Source organism: Meles meles, chromosome 17, assembly GCF_922984935.1.
Source record: "Meles meles chromosome 17, mMelMel3.1 paternal haplotype, whole genome shotgun sequence".
Classification (NCBI taxonomy): domain Eukaryota; kingdom Metazoa; phylum Chordata; class Mammalia; order Carnivora; family Mustelidae; genus Meles; species Meles meles.
Window position 1 is genome coordinate 45,623,222 of NC_060082.1, and position 13,149 is coordinate 45,636,370.

The 13,149-nt window shown below is 35.4% G+C and overlaps 1 protein-coding gene across 7 annotated transcripts in view; it reads left to right on the plus strand.

Moving 5' to 3' along the window:
- RALGPS2 (Ral GEF with PH domain and SH3 binding motif 2) overlaps positions 1–13,149 on the plus strand; it is a 164,385-nt gene that overhangs the window by 84,127 nt on the left and 67,109 nt on the right. For all 7 annotated transcript variants that reach the window (XR_006815507.1, XM_045982375.1, XM_045982376.1 and 4 more), the window contains one exon: positions 3,769–3,895. Coding sequence is in view for 6 of the 7 variants with exons in the window: in XM_045982375.1 (XP_045838331.1) it covers positions 3,769–3,895 (127 nt within the window). In the remaining variant the exon portion in view is untranslated. The remainder of the gene's footprint in view (positions 1–3,768; positions 3,896–13,149) is intronic.

Genomic DNA, 13,149 nt, shown 5'->3' on the forward strand with positions numbered 1-13,149 from the left:
ATCCTTTTAATCTGGCTATCGATTATTATGAAAATTCCAAATATAGGTTATTTTTATACATACTATTTTTTAAAGATTTTATTTATTTGAAAAAAAGATTTTATTTATTTGAGAGAGAGAGAGCAGGGGGGAGGGGCAGAGGGAGAAGGAAAAACAGACTCCCCACTGAGCAGGGAGCTGGATGCAGGGCTTCATCCTGGGACCTTACGACCTGAGCCGAAGGCAGATGCTTAACCAACTGAGCAACCTAGGCGCCCCCTTTTTATACATACTAGACCATGTAGTTCTTTACCAGAGTTCTGTTTCAGATGTGCCAAAATCAATTGTGTTTCTTCTGATATTGTACCAGAGTTTTAGAGTGATTGATTTAAGAAAAAAGGAACAGGTTTACTGTTAACCCTGCCACATCACATCACCGTATTTTCCATATCCAAATACTCTGTTAGGTGGGAGAAAAGGGATGGTTGGACTTCCAGGTAACAGCAGAGATTTGTGCCTGATCTTGAAAATACTAATAAAGGATGTTGAAGCTGGGCCAAGCAAAAGATTATGCAACTGCTGTTTTAGACCGTGGGCTATCTATCTAAAATATGAAAACAAAAGACTCCTTAAAATATTTTGTTTTGAAGAAGGAGGAATACTGCTCAGATAGATTTCTGGTACAGATTATCTGAAAATAATCTGCATCTTGGAACCTATGAAAAAAGAAATTCCAATGTGAATCCCAGTTGTACTCTTTGTAATACTCTATATAAAAGAGTAGTGCATTTGGCATCAGAATTGTCTTTATCTTCAGAACCAGACTGAGACACTGAAAAACAGGATGTCTTTGTGGGTGGATGACTGAGAGAGTATTAGTATGTTCTGCTTCTTGCTAATCCTGTGATCAACTTTGAATCTCTGTCTCCTTATCTCTAAATTAATCTTCAGATTTTCTGTTACCCTCAAAAATTAGATGAGCATTTTATAGGTGGACATATTTTGTATCCTAAAATATAACATTTTATGACATAAAGTGAAGTTTATTACATCATAATGAAATAGAAACTTCGTATATTTAAAGAAAAAAATACTTTTTTCCAGAGTCTTTGAAATACTTAAAAACATACTTTCTGAATTTTTTCATTAATATTTTTAAAATACCCTTTCTTAACTCAAGGATAATTAACATACAGTGTTAACATTAAATATGTTGCAGATGTACAATACAATGGCTCCACAGTTCTGTACATTCCTCAGTGCTCATCAAGATAACTGTTTTCTTAATTCCTTCTATTTCACCCATCCATTTCTCCTCTAGCAACCCCTAGTTTGTTCTCTAAGAGTCTGGTTTTGGTTTTTTAGGGTTTTTGTTTGTTTGTTTTGGTCTCCTTTTTCTTTTGTTTATTTGTTTAGTTTCTTAAATTCCACATGTGAGTGAAATCATATGATACTTTGTCTTTCTCGTATTTGATTGATTTCACTTAGTATTATACTCTCTGGGTCCATCCATGTTGTTGCAGATGGTAAGAACTCATTTTTTAGATATATATATATACCGCATCATCTTTGTCCATTTACCTGTCGAGGAACTTTGGGTTGCTTCCATATTCAACTACTGTAAATAATGCTGCAATAAACATGTTCAAGGAGTACATATATCTTTTCAAATTATTTTTTTCATTTTCATTGGTTTAATGCCCAGTAGTGGAATTACTGGATCATATGATAATTTGATTGTTAATATTTTGAGGAACTTTCATACCATGTTCCACAGTGGCTGCACCAATTTACATTCCCACCAATAGTGCATGAGGATTCCTTTTTCTCCACATACTTGCCAACACAAAATACCAATAGCATCTTTGACAGAACTAGAACTAATAGTCCTAAAATTTGTATAGAACCACAAAAGACCCCAAATAGTCAAAGCATTCTTGAAAAAGAACAAAACTGGAGGCATCACTATCTCATATTTCAAGATATACTACAAAGCTGTAGTACTCAAAGCAGCATGTTACTGGCACAAAAATAGGCAGATAATGGAACAGAAGAGTCCAGAAATAAGCCTGTGCTTGTGTGGTCAATTAATCTGTGACAGAGGAGGCAAGAATATACAGTGGGGGAAAAGATAGTCTCTTCAGCAACTGGTATTGGGAAAACTGGACAGCTACATGCAAAAGAATGAAATTGTGCCACTTTCTTATACCAGACACAAAAATAAACTCAAAATTAATTGTGAGACATGAAACCATAAAATTCCTTGAAGAAAATATAGGCAGTTATTTCTTTTGCATCAGCTGTAGGAATACTTTTCTAGGTATGTCTCCTTGGCAAGGCAAATAAATACAAAATTAAATTTTTAGTACTACACCAAAATAAAAGGTTTCTATACATCATCAAAATAAAAAGACAGTCTATTGAATGGGAGAATATATTTATAAGTTATATATCTAAGGAGTTAATATCCAAAATATATAAAGAACTTACACAACTCAACACCAAAAAAAAAAAACCAAATTTGAAAATGGGCAGAGGACCTGAATAGACCTTTTTCCAAAGAAGACACGCAGATGACCAACATGAAAAGGTGCTTAACATCACTATTCGTCAGGGAAATGCAGATTAAAACCACAGTGAGGTATCACTTTACACCTGTCAGAATGGCTAAAATCAAAACCACAAGAAATAACAAGTAGTTAATACTGTTTTGGGTAATTGACCTTCTCTTTTATTCCCCTAGATTGTCTCCATTTTCCTCAAAGGACACTCACTGCAAATCTACCCCCCATAAGCTTCCTAAAACAGTGCAGTTGATTGTTCATCAACTGTGTGAGGTAGCACTGATCAGCAGGATCAAAGAAAAAGTGTCTTGTTAAAAATCCAAAAGTGTGAATCACAGTTTTATGGTTATTGTTAGGACTAGTGAAGAAAGGTTGTTACTGAAACCACAAAATTCAGTATTTATCTCTTAATGATTATGCAAGAATGATCTTCATCTTTGAAGAGGCAGGGGACAGTGTATTAAAGTATTTGGACATTTGAGGTGGATATGAACATGTAATTATTTTAACTTAGGAAAGTGGTCAACAAAATCGTTCAACCATTTAAAATAGTGAAGGGTGCCTGGGTGACTCAGTTGATTAAGTGTCTGCCTTCAGCTTCGGTTATCATCCCAGAGTCCTGGGATCAAGCCTTGCATGGCATCAGGCTCCTTGCTCAACAGGGAGCCTGCTTCTCCCTCTGCCTGCTGCTCCCCCTGCTTGTGCTCTCCTCTCTCTCTGTCAAATAAATAAAATCTTATGTAAGAATAAAATTGTGAAGATGAGAAATAATGTATTATAATTTGCTACTTAGTTAATGATTTTGTGTACATACAAAGGATATTATAATTTTTAAAAAGTGGATTTGGTTGCCCCCCCCTTTTTTAAAGATTTATTTGTTTATTTTTAGAGATGGAGAGCACGAGTTGGAAGAGCACAGGCATAGGAAGAGAAAATCTCCAGCAGACTGTGCTGAGCAAAGAGCCTGATGCAGGGCTTGATCTCATGGTGCTGAGATCACGATCTGAGCTAAAATCTAAGAGTTGGTTGCTTGACTGACTACACCACCCAGGCACCTCTGGGTTTATAATAGACATGTCTGATTTTGTTATATTTATACACTACCAGAGTATAATTGGAGAAGGTATAACTCTGAAATTTAAATTTATAGTAAATACAGCTTCAATTCTTTAATATAATAAAATGGAATTTGGGAATAACTTAGACTTTTCTGTTTGTTTTTTAGTTACTAAGTCGAAAAGACAAAACTACCTTTGAAAAATTAGAATATGTAATGAGTAAAGAAGATAATTACAAAAGACTAAGAGACTATATAAGTAGCTTAAAGATGACGCCTTGCATTCCCTATTTAGGTGAGTAATACCACTGTGTGTTCATTATGCCCAGTTGTTCTGTCTTGATTAATCAGTAATTTATATAAAATCCAAGGTATTTTAAAAATGTGTGTATATCCTTCAAAGAAATTACTGCAAGATTGTTAAGTTAAAAAAATTGACTAAAGAAATATGTTACCTTGTTACCTGGGATGTATTTTCATATTAAATTAGCTTTGGCCCTTAAGGTTTTTCATAGTATTTTTTCGTAAGATGGACCGTGGGGAGAAAAAAAATAAAAAAATAAAGATGGACCATGGAAAAATAATACATTTTAGCTCTTTTCATAATGCTTTTAAAAGAGTGAAAGTGTGCAATGAAGTTTAATGCCACAAAAACATTTAACATTAACTAAAGAAATTATCTAAAGATTTATTGAATTTATTTTCAATATCATGAATATGTATAGTTATTATATGTATATAGTTGGCAGATCTTTTAGGGTAAAGTGTGAAAAGCAGTCTTAGTGAATGTTGGTATCGTCGTTTTCCTGGGGAAAAATTTATTTAGCTGTGAAAAATTAGCTAGGTGCTGAGACAACCAAGTATGTATTTTGTATATCATTTCACTAAGAATTTATCTCCTTATGTATATTTTACAGTGTTTATAAATTCCAGGAAGTATTTAACCAATAATATTACAAGATTATTTTCAAGAAAAAAGGAATAATGCTTTGTTATGTGTTTCAATGAAGTCTCAAACTGCCCATTTAAAAATGTATATGTAAATTTAAATACAGAAAATATGTGATAAGATGCTTAGCATATATTAAGATAAATTGGTTTGATCTTGTGCAGAGAGTAATCAGATGATAGAGTTGTTTCTTTCTAGTAACCTTTTTGTCCTCTGTCTCCATTGTCTTCATGTAATTACTCACACTGGGTTTCATAGTAACTATTTTTGAAAGTAATTGAAAATCCATTATTTATTTAAATGTCTCAGTGTTATCTTTGAACTCTTTATGATGCCCACAACTAGAAAACAAAGTAGAGACAGAGGCAATTGATAATACTCTCATTCAGCTCTAATAGAGCATCAGTCTTAGTTTTTCAGAGAAAAGTAGAACTCACTAGAACCATGTAGGACATGATAGGATTCCAGTGAAAATGGGCAGTGTTGTGCATTCTGATTGAAGGCAGAATATCCCAAGCATAGCATGGATAATGGCCACTACATACCAGAATACTATGCTGTTTCTTTGCTCAACAGTGCAGGGCTATAGTACACATGACTCCATCAGAGAGGCTCTAAGCTAGACGTTAGGAGAGACTTTCTGCGTGTGCTTCGCTTTTCACCATGGCCTTGGTTGTGCCCGCTCTTCAAAATGTCATCGGCAGTACGGAGGAATAGAAGATTTTTAAAAAATCATCAATATCTTCTTACTCTGTAAGAACATAACTTAAAGAACATTAGACTGAGAATCAGCAGCCCTCAATTCCAAAATGACTCTTCTGTACTACTAACCTTTCAAGTCATTGAATTGTCTTCTTTGAGCCTTGGTTCTCTTTACCTGGAAATAGCACACAAAGGACCAGATTCATGCTCTTCTTTAGCCTGGATGGGACCATGGCAATTTCTTCTGATTCACTTACTTTATAATTTAGAAAATTAAGGTCCATAAGGCAGAAGGCATGGCTTATAGTCGTAAAACCAAGTTCCTGATTGATCTGCATTCTAAGTCTTGATCTGTAATCTTTCCAACTGTCCCTGTTCTCATTCCAAAATTGACTGATTCTATGATTGTATTTGTTTCTCATTGAAATGTTTTTCTCAAATTCTACAATTTGTATCTTTTAGAAAAGGAAATTAAGGTTCTTCTTTATTGAAAATGAGCAAATGAATATAAATCTTGGTGCCATGATGTCTAGGTCAGGAGTCTGCTTTACATTTTTTCACAGCAGAGACTTTGGTACAGGATTTGAAGTTGTCTGTGCATGTACATACATTCTTGCCCTGTCATGCACATATAGAGGAAAGAAAGAGAAGGGAGCAAACCACCAGTGTGACTAGACTTTAGTGGGAACTGGGAAGGTTGTTGTCTTTTAGAGAGCATACTTATTTTCTCCCAGCCTTGGTACTGGCAACAGACAACAGTGATTATTCCTGTGAGTTAAAGCTAATGAGGCAAATATTGAGGTGCAGAAGTTGATTTGGAGAAAATATTAGAACCATTATCTTGCCTGTATCTTCAGTTTGGTCTCCAGTGATTGACTCCTCCTCTTTTCAGTTCACTTCCATTTTCTATGTTCTCATGCTCCAGACTCTTCCTTCTCACCATTACCATGTAATTCTCCTTCACTTTATACCTAAGCTAATAAAAAGTATCCTATTCTGGGGTGCTTGGGTGGCTCAGTGGGTTAAGCCTCTGCCTTCAGCTCACGTCATGATCTCGAGGTCCTGGGATCGAGCCCCGTGTTGGGCTCTCTGCTCAGTGGGGAGCCTGCTTCCCCCTCTGTGCCTACTTGTGGTCAAATAAATAAATAAAATCTTCCAAAAAAAAAAAAAAGTACCCTATTCCTTTCTCTTTTTCTTGCTGTTTTCTTTTGCTCAGCACGCTCTTATCTCCCTTTTCAGTCATAGAAATGTTTCCAGTAGGGCGACCGTTGATTTCCTAGTTGAAATGTTTGATAGGTATTTCTCAAGCCTCATATTAATTTTGTGAGGTTGATAGTAGATATTTATTTCTTGAAATTTTCTAGTAGTAGCAACCATTCTCTTGGTTTACCTTCTACATTTCTGGCTTTTGTTATATTGACTCCCTATTTCTCTGTTTTTCTTACATCCATTCTTCTAAAACTCTCAGGCCACTGCTTTTATTTACGCTGTACTCCCTGGAGTGGTCTCATTGAGACGTCTGTAATTCACCCAATGGCTCCCAAACCTAGTCTAGCAATTCTGGTACATCCAGCTGTCTAGCAATTACCAGTGCCTAGAAGCATTTTAGATAATCAAATACCGACTGAATGAGATCTCTATAGGTAACTAATTCAGCGTGTTTAGGAGTAATTTCGTCATCCTTCCTCCTTCCTCTAAACCTGTCTTATCTCCTCACTTAGTCTACCAGTGAGGTGGTATGGCATTATCTATACCACTCCACTGCACTGAAAACCTGGGGGTTTTACTGGAATTTTTCTCTGATTCTCATGTTGCCTAATGAAATGAGATTGATGTTTCTAAGAGTTATCCAAGAATTAGAAACCAAAAGGGGAAAAAACAATAAGCAGCTGAAGTTAAAATAGAGAACATATTCTTTAGCATCTACTTAATTTTATGTGTTGGTAGTCTTCATGTGATTTTTCATCCCTTCTCTAGTTTGTAAATAAACATCTGAGACTATGAGATAATTGTGGAACATTTGGCAATATAAAGTTGGTAGATGGGAGAAAGGAAAACTTAATGTTTGTTAGGTAAGTTACTATGACTAAGTTTGTTTCCATCTGAAAATAGTCTTTTTAATGTAGAGACAGTTTGTGGTACAGCAAACCTTGAAATTAAATGTATCCATCTTTCAAATCATACATGCTTTTTCTAAGAAAATATAAAACATTTCAATTTATACAACTTTTTGACCGTTTGATTTAATATTTAGGCAACTGGTTTGTTTTTTTCATTGCTGATCTTTAATACTGAAGTGTTTTAAAGAATGAAGACTAAACAACAGCTTATATCTTGTTAATAATTTGCTTTTTCCATATTTTATTCTAATTTAAAATTAATGAGGACTGTGGTTTTTATATTTTATATTTAAGTTGTCTTATTTCAGAATCCTTTCCTACTCTTAGGAAAATTGCCCAAATGTCAACATTTGCAAGATGCTGTTGGATAGGACAGAACTTGGCCTAAAAGGACACCTGGGTGGCTCAGTCAGTTAAGCCTCTGCCTTTGGCTCAGGCCATGATCCCAGGGTCCTGGGATCAAGCCCCGCATTGGGTTCCCTGCTCAGCGGGAAGACCTGCTTCTCCCTCTCCCTCTGCCTGCTGCTCCCCCTGCTTGTGAACTCATTTGTGTGCACGTGCGCGTGCTCTCTCTCTCTCTCTCTCTCTCTCTCTCTCAAATAAATAAATAAATAAAACCTTAAGGAAAAAAAAACTTGCCCTAAAGATGTTGGAAAGATGGTACTCATTATGCATACTGGTAGCTCCTATTTAACTATCCCTCCTCAGTATACAGAATTCGCATAATGCCACCCTTTATCTGTTATGTTGCAAAGGTTCTTATGGAAAGAGTGTATCAACAGAAAGAATCTATAGTTCAGAGAAAAGGTAAAGACACATCATGTTTGTTGATGAGAGAGGGGATCCAAACTTAATGATGTTGCTTCAAAGCACTATGACCAAAACCAACCATTCTTAGAGAAGCTTTTAAAAGGAGGTGGCAGTTTGTATGCTGAGAAAACTCTTATTTTGATACTGCCAAATTTATCTACAATTCAATGTGGATTAAATTATAAGAAGTTAAAATATTTTCTTGGCTTTCAACTCATCATCCCTTGAAAAAAATTGTCTCTTCTGTTGGTTTGCATTCAAGGTAAAAATTAGTCAGCCTGGACAATATAGTGAAAAATTCTTAGAATAAGGATGCAGTATTTCTGGAGAGAAATAGTTTGGCAAATCTCAAGGAAAAAATTGTTTTATATGAGAATTATTGCTTTAAATCTGAAAATTATTAACAGCACTCATTTGTTCTTGTCATTGGATAAAAATCTTAAGGGGCTTATTGAAGAATTTGGTGTCGGAAGTTTTGCTTTGCTGGAGAGAGAAAAATAGAATGTTGTGCAAAAATGAAAATTTTAGTTGTATGAAACATAAATATTCTTTTGTGTGCATATCCTAGCCTCATTTCTACTTACTCATGTAGTTTGAGGAAAAGACAGTAGCTTAACAAGCTTAGGATGTTTTCTGGGAAAGAAAGCAAGCAGAAATAAAACAATAGAAATAATTATTGTGGTTAAGTTATTGCTTTTGATCAAGCAGAAGCAAAGAAGTTTCTGTAAAATCTCCTACCTTTCTGTAGTACATCAGTATGTTGTGTTGATGCATCTAGGTGTGACTCCTCTTACTCTTGTAAGATTCTCTCCCCCCATCACACACACTTAATTTTTGATTTGTTTGATTTTCATAATAGACCTTTGTGGTTTGTTTTTTTGAGAAAAGAAAAGCTATCCTTATAATCTTCTGTAATGTGGTGTCCCTTCCATTCTTGATTCTCAAAAGCACCATTTTATTTGTGTTTCATTCATCTTTCTCTCCTTTGGCAGTGTAAGTTCTTATCTCTTGGTTCAAGGCTTTATCTTTAGCATCTGGAACAAAAAGAATGCACTTATTTATTGGTTGAATTAATTAATGATCCCTTCCTGGCTCTTGTCATTCTTCTAGTAACTTTATTTGTTTTAAATACAAAAGATTGATTTATGAGTCAGTTTTGTTTATCAGCTTCCTACCCACCCCAGTTTTCTTTTAGTATATCCACCGGCCAGCCAGTCTTTGCTCAGCAGTATGCATGGTGCCACAAAATGAACTTTGTCCCCGCCCTTATGGAATTTAACATCTCTTTAATACCAAAGGCTTAGATTGACATCATTACCTTGTGAAAAATCGCTTCTCTGTTCTTTGTCGTGGAAGTAATACATTTCATTGCCAGGCCATGTTCGTGGTGTCCTCTTTGCACCTAATGAGATGTTTAAAGGAAGCATGCCTAAACTTACAATGATCTTCTGAATTTATCTGATCCTCTTTTATTTTTCAGTGTTTTTCACCTGCCTTGATCTCTTAGTACGATACAGTTCTTTATTTTACTTTATTTTTTAAAATTCTTTTTAAGATTTTATTTATTTACTTGTCTCAGAGAGAGAGAGCAGAAGCAGGGTGAGTGGCTGTCAGGTGGAGAGGGAGAAGCAGGCTCCCCACTGAGTAAGGAGCCCAATGTGGGACTCAATCCCAGGACTGGGATCATGACCTGAGCCGAGGCACACACTTAACCGACTGAGCCATCCAGGCACCCCTATTTTACTTTAGTTGTAGAAATTGCTACTAACCTGTGTACAAATATTTTTCAAAAATACTGTTTTTAGGGCGCCTGGGTGGCTCAGTGGGTTAAGCCGCTGCCTTCGGCTCAGGTCATGATCTCAGGGTCCTGGGATCGAGTCCCACATCGGGCTCTCTGCTCGGCAGGGAGCCTGCTTCCCTCTCTCTCTCTCTGCCTGCCTCTCTGCCTATGTGTGATCTCTCTCTCTCGCTGTCAAATAAATAAATAAAATCTTTAAAAAAAAAAAAAAGACTTAATAAAAATAAAAAAAAAATACTGTTTTTATTCACATTTTTATTCAGATAATTTTTACAAAATCCAGAGCTGTCTGCAGCTCTGTGGAAATTAACGAGTTTTCCCCTTCTCCTTTGGTAGAGTTTTACTTGCTTAAATGTATAAAAGGCTCTAACACTGGGTCTCAAAAATGTCTAATGGTCAAAAAATGTCACTGGCTTTTGGTCTTTTAAGACTTTTATTCCCTTTTCCTTTCTTTGATTTGATTTGTAGATCCTGTACACCATGGAGTACTTTACCTCCTCCTTCTCACTGGATTATGTATTGTATTCTGAAACAGCAGTAAAGCATGTTCAGTCACTTTCTTTTGAATCCCAAGAATGAGCTCTAACCAAATGGCAGCTAGCCCCAGCTTTTTCTTCAGCCAAAATTACATCTGCATTTTCCATTACCTCACTTACATGCTTTTTGCCCTCATTCTTTTTTATATATTTAAAATTCCTCTAACATTCTTTAATGATAATTTTCTGAGGTTTACTTTAGATCACTTGAGAACTTGTGATATAAAAAGGTTGGGGCTAGGGTTACATTAACTTCTTTACCCTGTTCATAGTCTTTCTTCAAGAGCTTTTATCTTAAAAATAAATAATGTGTAGCAGCTATACAGATCTACATTTTAATTGTAAGCAGAATCAGATTCCCCCAGTTCCAGCAGCTTTGCTGGTGGCATTTCTGTTTGTTGATGTTTCAGTAATTGCAGCAAAAACATTTTATAATTTTTTTGAGCAAACCTTAATGGGAAAAGAAAAATAAAAATCTTAGTAACTGACATTTATTTAGTACTTAATTTTGTGTGCCTGACTCTGTTTTACATAAATTATCTAATTCTTAACAATTTTATGAGGTAAGTAATACTATCATTATTCATATTTTACAAGCGAAGAAACAGAGAAGGGAGGTTAAACTGACTTGCATATAAAAATATGCATTATAACTATTTCATTTATAGTTCAAAGAAAGTATTAGGGCATAATATTAGTATTTTGGGAATTTGTATTGAAATTAAAATTTTGAGCTTGTCTTTCCTATAATCATCTATAAAATTACAACTTAATAACTATTAACCCCACTGATAAAATTAAGTGAACTTATTTTTAAATGGCTTTAGGGGATGAGGGGGAAGGGACTTGGCATTTTAAATACCATCATTCTTTTCTAACTTGGTTATCTTTCACAGACACTAAAAGACTAAAATTTTGTTAAGGTATAATTTTAACTTACTATTAAGTATATAAAAATCATATTAGTACAAGTTTATAAATAATTTGAAATTTTTCATAATTTAAGAAGTTTTTATACACTTACTATATTATTACCAGTAGGTGTCCTAAGAAATAAAACACTAGAAGAATTAGCACTCTCAGGGCACCTGGCTGGTTCAATCGGTTAAGCATCTGCCTTCAGCTCAGGTCATAACCCCAGGGTCCTGGGATGGAGCCCCATATCGGGCTCCCCACTCAGCGGGGAGTTTGTTTCTCCCTCCCCCTGCTCATGCTTGAGCTTGCTTGCTGGCTGTCTCTGAAATAAATAAATAAAATTAAAAAAAAAAAAAAAGTATTAGCACTCTTATGTCATGACTCATAGAGTCAAGGGAGCACTAGACTGAAAATTTGCTTGTTATTCTCTACCAGGCTTAGAGACTTGAGGATAAGTTTATTTGTAGATACCTACTGAATTTTAAGGCATTGTCTAATGTTAGCATTATTCAAAATCGGAAGTTTTTAAAGTCTGTGTCAGAGATGCCAAGTTTCCTAGACATTGATGGTATCTCCCATTGAGTATAGAATAGCATCTAAATCATTCTTAGGATAAGTTTCATTTCATTTGTTAAAAATAACTGAAGGGGTGGAGGGTGGGAGGTTAGGGGAACTTGGTGGTGGGTATTATGGAGGCCACGTATTGCATGGAGCACTGGGTATGGTGCATAAACAATGAATTCTTTACACTGAAAAGAAAAATAAATAAATAAATAAATAATAAAAATAACTGAATCCTTTTGTAAACCAGCTCCAAGATTACAGTTCAGTCATATTGAAGGTAGGGCAACCATGTCTTTATTCCTAGATAACCTGCAAAGTAGCTAGCTATTGGACACAAGTGACCTATTTAATCTCTCAGAAGATCCTCATTTGACTGAAATTCCTACCATGAATATCCTCACCTTAGTTTTTCTTTATCTTTTCTTACAGTCTGGTTTCTTCGCTAACTGTCCTAATAGCATGACATAGCTCTGTTAGGTTTGCAAATGAACATCATGGATCAAAGTAATTTTATGTCTGAAAACTTGGGTAGTATTTCTTTTTAACACATTTGTTGATCACCTGCTCTATGCGAGGCACCATGGTAAGTGTGGCAGAAAGTACATAGATGAATAGTAATAATCTGACAGCCAAAGTCTACAGAGTCTTTACATTTTACCACTATAATATACTACCTCATTTGATTTTTGCAGTAACCACATAAGCTAGGTACTGTTCATATCCTCATTTTATAGGTAAGAAAGTGGAGTATAAAAAGCACCCAAGGTAGCACAGCTAGGAACTTGATAGAATTAGGCTACAAATCCAAGCAGTACTGACTTTAGAACCTACCCTTAGCTGTCATACAACTCTGGTGCTTATTCCCTGCTCTCCAGAAACTGCAGAACAGAGCTATATAATGTCTGCAAAGGAGAACTGAGTGGGCCTAGTGGCCAAGACAGTTCAGCATTCAGCCCAGTTTTCTAGTTTGTATGTGGACTTCACATCATTCTAGTTTAAGTAATATATTCCTTTTCTGTGAAAATTCTGTAAGGCTTGCCTTTGATTGGGTTTTGGATGTTTAAGTGAAATGCTGTAGGTCTGTCAGTAAATGGAATACCCTAGGAAAATTTTACTAAGATTTGATACAACTAGATGCCTAATTTGTCCCAGAAA